General features: G+C 38.6%; 1 protein-coding gene across 2 annotated transcripts in view; it reads right to left on the bottom strand.

Moving 5' to 3' along the window:
* LOC106098726 (protein phosphatase 1 regulatory subunit 1A) overlaps nucleotides 1–13013 on the bottom strand; it is a 36386-nt gene that overhangs the window by 6485 nt on the left and 16888 nt on the right. Inside the window, exons 3-6 of one of the 2 annotated variants that reach the window (XM_019359371.2) lie at nucleotides 6950–6987; nucleotides 6720–6783; nucleotides 4725–4907; nucleotides 1843–1971 (exon numbers count right to left, since the gene is read on the bottom strand). In XM_019359371.2, coding sequence (XP_019214916.1) covers nucleotides 1843–1971; nucleotides 4725–4907; nucleotides 6720–6783; nucleotides 6950–6987 — 414 coding nt within the window. The remainder of the gene's footprint in view (nucleotides 1–1842; nucleotides 1972–4724; nucleotides 4908–6719; nucleotides 6784–6949; nucleotides 6988–13013) is intronic. The other variant, XM_019359373.2, reaches the window with a different exon arrangement.

Below are 13013 nucleotides of genomic sequence, written 5' to 3'. Positions count from 1 at the left end.
TCTTTGTGCCCCCTTTTCCCTGTTCATGCCCTATCGGGCCCCCTGGCTAAACTTTGCTAGATCCGCCCCTGCACAGTTACCAGCGTCAGCTAGTAGAAAAGGATCCTGGTGTAGAAAGTAATATTAAATAAATTCTAACAACAGCTTATCAAGGTTAAACGTGCTGCTGTTGTTCAGCCGCTGGTTTCCTCTTTCTGGTGCAAAGTGGGCCAAAAACAAAGAAGAGAGATGACTCGCGACAGAAAAGCCGATCAGCTGATCATTAAGCAGTTTCACGATTGAAGTAGCAGCAGCAGAGGGAGAGAGAGAGGCAGTGGCTCTATATATCGGTTGTTAAGCTTAACATGGGAATGCTTTACAGACATTCAGAGATGAACTTACACACTTGCTTTACTTCTCTCTGGGATAACTTCCTCGGAGATGAAATGCTGGTTTGGTAGCGAGGCTACAAATACACACAGCCGCTCTATCACATGAGGCATACTGCTGCAAAGTGCTACGGTTATGAGCCGAGTTACGCCGTGTCGCAAGTTTTGTGAGATGCTTTTTTGATATTTAATGGATCGGATTACATTTTTTATTTCTCGCCGATATCCGATCCAGTAATTTAGGTCAGTATCGGACCGATACCGATACGTAATATCGGATCGGTCCATCTCTAGTGAATACATTTAAAACATAACCTTCCCATCACTGCTGAAGTAACATCATACCTGGAGGGTATGTCCATCATTTATATACAGTGTTTGGCGTTTTACTGTCATGGTTTATAGTATTGGAACACTTAAGGAAGTGAGCCATCATTAATTTTACTCGTGCTTTCCTTACTGTGACAAGTCAAAATGTGTGCTGTGAAAGATTTACAAGGTGGAAAGCAGAGAGAGGAGACAGACTTGTTAAGCAGCTGATAGTGGAGCTGGAACAGGTGTGCTGCATCTCTCTGATGACCCAAGACTTCACACCAGGCATGGATAAATCAGATTGGGTTTTCACGACCCTAAACTGTGCTTCTCCAAACATAGCTTATTAAATGTAACTATGTAAGTGAGCTAAGATTTGTATTATTCTGTGTCCATGAGGCCCACACTGTCACTCAAAACCCAAATGTGTGAGAAATTAAGTCAAGTGAGTCACTGCTGTAAATTATCGTGATTTCCACATCCAGCCAAGTGGTGTGTTACCTGCAATGGTGAACTTGTAGTCACAGGTTTCCCTTTGCTCACATGAAACTTACTACAGCTGAAATCAATGAGCAGCATTTGTATCATCCTATCAAACTCATGAGCAGTAGCCAGAAGTGAGCTGTGTTTGTCTCAGCATGTAAAATATGATTAAAAGATTTTAAATGAATTTTAAAAGTGCAAGACTGAAGAGATGCTGGGCTTATGTCAGCTGTGGCTAAACTAATAAGACCATCAATGCCTCATGAAAGAAATCAGAATTCACAGCAAGTCATGGAAAAGAAATGATACATTTCAGTGAGAAAGAATGAAATACAGAAAGGGGAAAAAAAAACAAGATCTACATGCTCCATTTGCAGCATATGCCAGTATTAGCTCTCCTCCTGCCCCCTTTTCCCAAACCTGATTTTTCCGCTCGTGTGTGTAGCTTCCTCTCAGGGTATTTCAGCCATGCCGGTGCTCTGTGAAATGTGGATCAAAGCCACTTCACAGATGTTTGTTGACGAGCCATGATTATATGACAGCAAGCCAAAGCCGTTGCACTGTTTAACAAACTTAAATAAATCCTGCCGGCTGCATGGAGGACGAGGAGTCCCCTGAGGACAAGACCACGTTGGAGACATTTTCTGCAAAAAGCAAGGCTCTAATGACAGTTATGTACCTGCTTGTGCATTGTTTTGTTGCGATGAGGGATCTGCTACACTGGCAACACTGGAACAATCCTCCTTCTCCTTGGAGAGGGGACACTCGAGCCCACCGGCAGCTTCTAATAGACTCTCCCTCGAGAACTCTGCAGAGGGCAGAAAGACGAATGGTAAACAAGATGGAATGGAAGTGCAAACGGAGTTGAAAAGGATGAACATGTTTTCAGTATTTCAACTAGTCTCATCAACAATTGCCACCTGAAGTGTCCAGTTGGTGATCTTTGTGCAAAGCTGCCAACAACTGATGTTAATAATCATTCATTTATTTCGCCTATCTTACTGTTAACTCCTTTCACCTGGACTGAGGACTTAATCTGCAGCTCATCTATAAGGTGAATAATGCAAAAAGATTTTTAAAAAATGTCAGTGTAAAGGTTTTTAAGCTTTTACACCACAAACACATCTGTGTTAGAGTGAATTTAAAATAATGGGCCTGTGCTATTACAGCTTCAGAAAAAAAGAGTCTTGTCCACTCATGATGCATTAGTCCTGCCCAATTACTAAAGTGTACACAGTGTGTGCCGTGACCAGGTATCCACCTTCCATTACACTGAATTGTTGTCCCTGACCCGAAAAACTCACCTCTGTTTTTGTCATTGGACAAAAGCAGTTGGCAAAGACAGGAGATGGTATCTGTTATGGCGCTGCTTTGATCTAGGAAGTGCTTTTTTTATTAAAGGAGATTCAACATTAGTAATGAATATTACAACAATCTGACAAAATATCAAAACCAAACGATCTGAGTATGGCTAATGGTTTCTGCAGTGAAACCCTGTGTTTGGTGAGGTTTCACTGGAGGCTGAAAAAGTTAATTCCTGATGGAGCCTTTGGGAGCACGCTGACCTATTTAACTTTTTTGGTGCTGTTTGTTTTGGCTCTAAAAAGGACCTCAAGGACAGCCGAGCTGCTCTTTGATAATGCAGAGAAAGTGTTTCCTTATCTGGAGAGCAAAGTGAACCTCGTGAACAGGGATGGTTATACTTGCTGTAACACGTTTTCTTTATATCAAATCATTTTAAATGATTTTTGTCCCGAATTTGTTGCATGATAAACCTTGTGTCATCATAATTATAGTATGTCATCAAAATAACATAAAAGTTAAAATATACTAATTATGTTAAGCTAACTATGTTATTTGTACTAGATGTTTCCTATTTTATTCCATCTCGTCTATCATGCTAAACTAAACAAGCATCTAGCTAAATTATTATTGACGATACTGAGACAAATATGGTTCTTCTTCACATCGTGACAAGAAAATGAACAATTCTTTTAAATTCTGACTTTTCTTTTAAGCATATTTCCTCATATTCTCCCATTTTTATCTGATGCCTTCGTTTCACGTCTACCCTCCCCCTTTTCTCCTGATCCATCATTGATTTACATACGTTCCTTCCAGACATCTTAATGTTTCTTGCCTCATTTTCTGCTTTACTTTTATCCCTATTCCCCTTATCCAACACCCTGGACTCCTATTAATGTGCTGTATTTGTTATTTCTAGTATTTTCAGCTTTAGTATGTTCAGCTTTCTTTTTATGATGCCACACATACCACTGGCCTCCTTATCTTCTCCTTTCACTTTAGGACCTTCATACTGCTTCATAAATGTCCTTTCATTGGTTTCCTATAACCTTTTTTTCCCCACAGTCACCCTTCAGGCTTTATTCATAAATTAATTCATGTTTTGTAATCAATATTTATTCCCTCTTATGCTACACTGACTGACTGAGATACAAAAATCAAAAGCAACCAAGCAGATTTACACAAGTATTATATTCATGTCCAAATAAGGGAGAGGAAGTAGAAGTTGACTTGGCTACAAATAGAAGGTGAGTAGTTTGTTTCCCAGTACTTCCAGTCTGCATGAAGAAATGTTCAGAACCCCAAATTGTCTCTGTTTTATCCGTCAGAGTGTGAGTAATTAAAGGCATTTTAACAACAAAACATTGTATGACTGTGAGTGTGAATGTAAAAAGTAAAAAGTATTTTGATTGCAGTCCATCACAGGGTTTTATAAAATCTTGTTAGATAATTAATTGAAATAATTGTTGAAATCCGAAGAGAATAAATATCTAACAAAAAACAGGAAAAGAGGAAAAAATCCAAAAATGAATCATCCATCAACAATCGTAGGACCTCTCAGAAATATGCTTTTATGCCCTTTGGAGGAGTTTGATCTGCAGGGTTGGGAAGCACAGGATTGAAAAACAGCTAATGGCACTGAGGCTGAGCAATATTCAGCTAACAATCCTCATAGGGTGCACAGTTATAGCCGCTTTTCCATGCCTATAGCTGCCACTCGAAGCTGTTTTGCAGAACACCTTTTCATTCTGTCACTTTGTCAATGTCATGTCTGTTGGTATTGGTGCCTTCTTTGTTCTGCAGCTGAGGGATCTCTCTGCGGCTCTCTGAGCTTCAGGCTTTTCAATGCATGCAGACGGAGGGGCGGATCATTCTGTCCGATGTAATAATGGAAATAATGATTACTTGTCGCTAAACATGGCGGTATGTAATGTAGTTAGTATTAGAGGGTATTTTTTACCCGTTATTTGCAAATAACTCCTACCTACTGAAATCCACTATCACTCCAAAATATGATGGATTTGATGGGTTGTAGAGGTAGATAAATATTCACTCATGACCATATTCACTGAAGATTATCTTAAGGGAAAATCAACATAAACACAGAAATACGGTAGGTCTCAGTGGACCAAGTGTTGAGTGTTAGTCTTTGTGCCTAAATTAGTACTGTAGCAGATTTTTTAAGGATGTCTCTGTCGCTGAATAAGCAGCTGCAAGCACACAAATTAAATCCTCCTTGACAGCCTCCACACATACCCTCCATTTGGCAACGCAGTTTCTCAAAGGCCTCTGCAGTGGCCTCATCGTCGTGTGGGAGCTCCTCTCCCGTGGGCACAGAGTCGGGGCTGGGCCGGTCTGACAGGCAGCTCTCTGAGGAGCATTCGTCCCCAGCTCCCTGCTGCTGCCTGTACAGGTGGTGCTCTACCAGGAACTGTAGCTCTGGGAGGAAACAGAAGAGATAAAAGAAAAGCAAGGAAGAGAAGACGAAAATGACAAGAGGTTAGATAAGTGGAAGAGGTATCTTGCAATGGGAGAAGAGGTGGGTTTGTAGGAATATTGAAGTTAAAGGGTGAATTTAAATGCAAAAAAATCACTAGGGAGGTGAGAGTAAGGAAAGAAAGAGGTGTGAGATGAAGGCAGCCAATGGGAGAAAAGATGGGTCATGAATAGCACAAAGGTAACAGAAATGAAAGGAAGTGTAGGTGGAAAACATATTGTGGGTTAAGAATCTAATAAACTGGCAACATTTAATTAACCCCCTGCACAGTTTGGAGTGACAGGGCAGGTAAAGACACATCAGAGTTTGGATATGAATTCTTTAATCGCCGTCTCCGGCCTCCTCCATCTGTGGTTTATTAGTTTTAATCCCCTTGTAGTAGGAAACTAAAGCACACTGATTATCTCCTCTGTAAGAACTGACTCATCACACTCAGAGCATGCAGTTTAGCTGTAAAACTAATTGAAAAGGAAATATCCTAGAGCTTCCGATTTCTTTTATCTCGTCTTTAATGTTCTCTTGATTCACTTTTCGTAAACGCTCCATGTTATTGCATGTAGTTTGCATAAAACCATTTCCATGTTGTGTTTGTGTGTAAGCTCAATTGGTCTCTTAAAAATGGATTTGCATTACATTGCTGGGTCCAAGTACCCCATAAAAGTAGAAATAAAGATAAATAAATAATTTGCCTGTTTCATGTGGTGCAGGACCTTAATCTCAAAATTACACACCCACTTTTTAAACTGAAAACATAAAAACTGGGAGGAATTCTCATAAAACAATGGGATAATGAATGAGTGTTGGATCGAGTGCATAACTGACTGGCTTCAAATATAACACTCAACACCAATAAAAACATGTCATCAACTTATATGAGAACACCTGGACTTCCACTGGATGTTTTTATTTGGTTAAAGTTTGGATTTGAGTCCTTTAGAAAACTACTTCTATTACAATTTTAATGTTTAAAAGGTTTTAATGTGGAGTGATCCGGCTGACACTGGCAAGCCACTTTCTTAGTGAATGGAAATCTTTCATTTTGTGCAAAAAATTAACTTTTTTGAACATATGCACTTACTGTTTGTATGAGGCGTCAGCTAGTTAGTATATCTTTATTATTTATCTAGAGTTTCATCAGATCTTTGCTGAACAATATATATATAAAAAAACCTTAATACTGACTAATATACTGCAATAGTTCTCAATTTCAATTTAATTTTATTTATATAGCGCCAAATCACAACAACAGTCACCTCAAGGCGCTTTATATTGTAAGGTAGACCCTACAATAATACATACAGAGAAAAACCCAACAATCATATGACCCCCTATGAGCAAGCACTTTGGCAACAGTGGGAAGGAAAAACTCCCTTTTAACAGGAAGAAACCTCCGGCAGAACCAGGCTCAGGGAGGGGTAATGAGTAGTGTTAGCCATAAAGAGCTCATTTATGATCAGTTGGTGTTTTATCAAAAGAGCACACAGCAACTTAAGAGAGATTACACAGAGTACTGGTTTATGGTATTTATTATTATTTTGACTTGAGCAGCTTACTAACCTTCTTTGTCCCTTCAGCTGTTACCGCAGTCTTCACTGTCTTACAGTGAAGTAGTGACAGCATATAAAGCGATGTCTTCCAAAGCCAAATGTGACTTTTGCTTTTGTTTCTCAAGCATCAAAAGTGTGCTATAACAGTTAAAATACCAGCATCACACTTACTGTAGTATTGATGGCAATGCTTATAACACAGCTCACCTTTCATCGTAGGCGTTCCCTTTTGCCCTTTTCGCCGTTGCCGAGGGGAGTTCAACAAGGCTGCCTGTGAAATATCAGCACTGCACGTCAGCTGGGCAGAGAGCGCTCAGATTGAAGATATTACTATAACATAGAACTACTTTAAAACTGAAACCCAGAATTCACATAATTTCATTTTCGTAATCTTGTTACAACAAAAACAGACTTTAATAGAGAAGTAACTAGATTACCTTGTACAGCTGATTTGGGAGACGATCTTCATCAATTTCTATGAGAAAGCAAACAGTAGATTAAGTACAGGATACATTTATGAAAAGACACACACACACACACACACACACACACACACACACACACACACACACACACACACACACACACACAAACGAATAATAACTGCACAGAAAGTTTCCATGTATTTCACAGTCTGAGTTAACAGCATATTCTTCAGTGTGACAGTGCACCGTCGCTGGAGCACCGTCGCTGGAGCACCGTCGCTGGAGCACTTGTGTGTTTGAACAGTGTGGAGCAGAGTGGATATAAGGTGACCTCCAGCCAGATGGTTATCTGACACGCTGTAACCACAAGCACTGCAAAATGGTTTGCTCCATTTTTATCCAGAATTGTTGGTCATAATATTTTATTTTTCATCATATGTCAGAATTTTCTTTTTATGATCCACTTACATCTTTCAAATAGACCCTTGTATATGCTCAACAGCTGTTCTCAGATACACACCTAAGCACATGCAACACTCTTAAAGGGAAATAAATATACATCATACTGTGGTGCACTCTTGAGCAGAGCTTAGTTTGCTGCAATTATTCATATCTTATATATGCATAAAATTCTTAAGAATTTAAATATGTTCATATAAAGTATAAAACTTTTATGAACCACTGAAATATTCTTTATTTGTTGTTAAGCCAATTTAATTTGATAATACTATAATACAGCAAACAGATGACCTGATTGGCTACCTTCCTGGACTTTTTTTTGGGGGGGGGGGGGGGGGGGGTAACAACAATAACAATAATAATATTTATATTTATAACAAGGTGCAATAATAATTAATATGCAATAATAACAGTGTGCAACACACATACACTTATTCTTCATTTTATTACTAAGGTACTGTGTCATGTCGGGTTGTGTTGTGTTGTACGTAGTGCTGATGTTGGACAGTACTAGGTATAACTGTGCAATGACAATAAAGAGTTATCTTATCTCATCTTGTGTGCTTGTACTGAAATTACATTTTAAAAGCAAGATTTTTACTTCTAATTAATCACTTACAGAGTTTTACAGCAGTGTTTATTTGAATACAGTTTTTACTTAGCAGTAGAGGACAGATCCAGCACAATATGAAGTATGAATTCTGAAGCTCACGGGATGAAGAAAAACTCAATAAAAAAATCAATATATGAAACATGGCTCTGTTCGAAACAATGAAGAACCGAGAAGGAAAGAAAATACAGCTCACCAGAGTACAGTGAAACCATTAACCATGATCAATAGCGAGCGTTTTGAACTTGGATCCAAATCTACGTTTTACAGCTTTAAACTTTTTTTTTCTAGGACACCACCTTGTTGCTTGGCAACCTATGCATCCCCAGGCACTGGGAAGGCACTGTGTGTGCGAGTGTGTGCACCAAAATATTCCCACTAAAAAGTATGTGCTAGACTGCTGAAAAATGCCACTGATGTGCTTGTTTCTTTTTTCATCGCTCTCTGTCTGTCTCTCTCTTCACCACACACATGCATGGGGGTGTAAGAAACACGGCATAAAAGCCAGTAAATTTCATTTAAAAAAAAGATTTATCCCCATGCCGACGCCTGAAACTGAATCTTATTAACACAGCATCCCAGGAGTTTTAGAAGGTTCATATGACATTATGGATGTTTTTCATATTAAGTTGTGGGCTCTCCTTTACGTCTCCGGATCGCGTTTAATAAAACAGTGAAATAATCAGTGAAAAAATACATGTATTCTATGTTTCTTCAGCATCACTAAAACTTCTCCCTGTGTTTGCTATGAGAGGCTGCAAATATTATCATTAGAGTAAATATGTCCTTCAATCCCACAGATGGGTAGATGGAAAATACATGTTAAAAGGTGGTCTTGTAGACTTTTACCGGATATTTGTTTCTGAGAAAAATGAGAGCCACATATGAGGATATTCGTCTAAGATGTCAATAGAACAGTGGCAGTACAATGTCCTCGTAAGTGGATGTGATGTCCACATATGTGGACGCCAGGTCCTAGGAGGTTAAAGATTCTTACTGTCCCTAGCTCTCTCGGTTGCCTCTGTAAGAGGCTATGGCCTTATTTCTGTGTAGAGTGTAAACCATTAGCTATCATTAGCCAGAAAAAAAACCAACAAAACAATATCCATACTCGCTCTAACACCTGTGGCTCAGGTGGTGGAGTTGGAAGGTTGGTGGATTGAGCCCACAGTCATATGCAGTCTGAATGCTGAAGTATTCTTAAGATACTGAACCCCATATTGCATCGACTGCAGCGTGTGTGTGTGTGTGTGTGTGTGTGTGTGTGTGTGTGTGTGTGTGTGTGTGAGAATGAAATGAAATAGATAAAAGTGCTGCATGAATGTGAGTGTGGTTGGGTAAATAAGACTTGTAGCTAAAAGTGCTTTTGAGAGCTGGGTGAGTAAAAAGGAACCAGTCCATTTACCGTTTCTGTAAAGAATGGACACAGCCGCTGTGCCACCACACATTTGTTAGTGAAGTCGTGCTACCTTGATCCGATATGGAAGTACCTTATACCCACATTTTTTCTCATAGGCAGCAGACATGACTCGTGTGTTAGCAAAAGCGTACAGAAGGCTAGGGGGAAATGGGTCCCCTGCTTCCTTGCCCCTAATTAAAAACTTTCTTATGTTTATGTTCAAATTCCTATTACTTACAGTATATTGTTTATTTTTTAAAATATGGTCCCCAGAAGGACAGTTAAGCTAATTTTGCTTTAGAGCAAGCCTACCTTATGACTAACAGTGACGCGACCCTCGTCAGATTCATGTGCTCGTAACATCTGATTGCACAGCTACAATAATATATGCCAGTCCTATTATCTTGTTGTTTACTCAATAACAATCATATTTCAGTTTTATGATGTGAAATATAGACGTGTTGCAAAATTATTGTGACAGGGCACAAAAACAACTGGGTTAGGTGGATGGAGAAAAACATATTATTGTAGTTTAAATTGGAAATTTGATAAAGTGTACCTCATGGTTTAGACTAAAATGATGCCTCTTCACATACATGCTTCAGGATAGTTGTTTTTCTGGTATTATCTTTATTTTCGTTTTGTATAAAGTAACTTTATATGAATAAGAAAAATGTTTGCTTCCAGTGACAACAGTCAAAGTTTAGAAACTTAAACAAAATCTTAAAATGTGAAGCTATGAACTTTTAATGTGTGTTATAATGTGTACATTTCATAGACACCAATCAGATCCCACTAAAAATTGGATGTTGGATAGATGTGCAGATCTTGTCTATATCGGGTCTGTCGGCCCATGGCTAATTATGAACATCTATACTGTGGTGGTCCTGGGTCAGTGACCCAGTGCTTTGGTTTATGTATTATTATTGATCTTTGTTTTTATGTGGGGTCCCCGTACTCCCTCTCCCCTCTGTAGCTTCAAGTCCTTGTCCTTGAGCCAGTTGTATTTCCTGTTTTACTTTGAAGGCCCATGTCTCAGGTCATGCATTCTGTTTTGCTTCCCCGTTGTCTTGTCTAATTAGGTTCAGCTGTGTCTCCCTCCTGTGTGCCATTTCCATGTTACCTTGTGTGTATATTTAGTGTGTGGTTCTCTTCTTTGTCTGAGTGTCTGCGTGTCTTTCTGTGTATCATGCCTGTTGGTCATCCTGTTCATCTTTCCCAGTGTCTCTCCAGCTACGTTTTCATGTTTCAGGTTGTTCAGTTTTATGTTTCCTTGCAAACTGTGACATATATGACGTCCAAACTAGGTCCACAATTTGGAAGTCCATCCATGACCCAACTTAGACTTCAAAATGAGCTTCAACATTTAAACTTTGGACTGGGACACCATGCAGACATCTGTGAAAGGTGCACAAAATTTACATGATCAATTAATGTAATATTTTTTTTTTTATCTACAAATATCAACATTGCTATAAACAGAATACAAATGAATACAGACTATTTAGAAACAAACATGATTTATTATGTGTTAGCCTACCAATTTATTCAGTACATGTGGGGTTTTTTGTTGTTATTTTACATTTTCCTGTTTTTCTTTTGCTGGTTTATTTATTTTAATTAATAAAAAACATATTTATTTGTAATGAGGTTAAAACTGCCATTTATTAAAATGTGCTGAAATATAAAAAATGTTGAAATGTTAAAATGTAAAATTTTGAATAACTTTTAAAAGGAGTACAATATTTTTAATAAGTTTAAAAAAGCATTTGCATTATGGCTCGTTTTTATTTTAGTGAGATTGGTATCCTGCTTCAGTGTGAAAAGCTTTGTAAGAGGAAGTGAATGTGGCTGTGGTCTTTAGCCTGCTGTGAGAGAAGTTGCAACTGAAAGTAGGAGAATTTTGTGCAAGTGTGTATGAACCAGACTATCTGCTCGACAGTTGTTGTCGATGAGAACATTTGGCAAACTGTCTGTGAGAAGCTGGGGACATCTCCGCTCGAAATCCACCGAGCAGCTGCTCCCTTTTGTTTTAGCGTCAGTACTCCACGCCATCTTGGAGATGTGCATTCCTTCACAGACGTGGAAACGTGAAACTACAGAGCCTACACATGTAGAAGCATTATAAAATCTAATAAGAGTCTAAGTTTGACACTGAAAGGACCACGTTTGGACTATAAACAGCCCGTACATGCATGTCAACATTGGACGTTCAGTAGACGTCAAAAAGAGACGTCGCATGGTGTTACAAAACGACCGCTTCAGTGGACACAACTTCATACAAAAGACATCAATCTGACATCACTTCAAGCAGCAGGATACTATTTTACATTTTAGACTGAAGCCTAAAATGTATTTGTGGTTATCTTAGTTTTTTTTGTTTGTTTTATGATGATTTAAGTTAGTATTTCAGATAAGCCAAAGTTTTATAACGTTTAAATAAATCAAACAGCACAACTATTAAAATGTGTAGCAGTACAAAAGCTTAAAAAATAACTTGGTTAAAACAGAAAAAATGTTGTTCACATGGCTGATATTCAGATTGTTTTGTCTCGTGTTGGGCCCATCTGTGATGCAGAATGAGAGAAAAGGCCAATAAAAAAGCCTTTTCAGCACTGATGAGTCTATCACTGCAGCTCCCAGCTGACTGTCTGACACGACGCCAGATGAGAACAGAGAGGGTCTTCTGGCTCCACTTTACTCTGCCAAGCCGCTCCAATTTAGCTATGCACTGCTGGTGTCTGTTTGTAGCTGCCCTGGTATATCTGATAAAGAAAAATCAGCCCTGTATTAAATGAAAAAGAAACTGTTCTCTGAAAGGCTTGTTTTTCTGTGTTTATGTTGCAGTTTGTTACTCTTGGTAAGAGCAGAGAAGATGGGAGGTGAAATCTTTGGTTTGTGCACAAATAATAACTGCCTCCTTTTAATCTCAAAGGCAACATTGTTCCTCCTCCTACACTCAATCCCCAACAAACCACCCAGCCACTTAATGCATAAGGCAGATATCAACCGTTTAAACTCGAACAACCGTATAATGTTAAAATGAAAAAAGGCTTAAGGGCTGAGGATCCGTGTCTAAAGACTGATCAGAAAAGTGTCTTTCCTCTTGCATATAACAGAAAACCCACTTTGACATTTTATTATTAATAGTATGTGCATTTTAATCAGCGCACACACCCACGCGCCATTCTTTTTTGTTTTGCTTTCTTTTGTTTTAATATGCTTATTTGTATTCTTGTCAGCAGTCACTTGGCTTAGCTACAAACATTTTTCAGTCTTGCCTAAAGTTGTTGTTTTTAGTCCTGCGCCTAGAAACAGCACAACACAAAGCTTCCTGACGCCTTTTGGATTTAACATAAACACAACGATCATGCTGTTTTTAACATCCATGGCATTAAAATAGAGTGTAACATAAATACTTTATTTTACTTTGTGCACAAAGAGAGATTAAAAAGTGGTAAGGTCTGTGAAGAGTGAGCTATTGAGTTTGTCTTATTCTTAGTGAAACAGGGTCTGTATGTGTAATATTCAGAAGACTACACATATATATATGGTTATATCATATCATATCATGTTGGAAATTCCTACTAGTTTTAAATGTGCCAAAG

This window comes from Oreochromis niloticus, linkage group LG5 (assembly GCF_001858045.2).
Source record: "Oreochromis niloticus isolate F11D_XX linkage group LG5, O_niloticus_UMD_NMBU, whole genome shotgun sequence".
Taxonomy (NCBI): Eukaryota; Metazoa; Chordata; class Actinopteri; order Cichliformes; family Cichlidae; genus Oreochromis; species Oreochromis niloticus.
The sequence above is the reverse complement of the archived record's forward strand: the minus strand, read 5'-3'. Positions and strand labels throughout refer to the sequence as shown.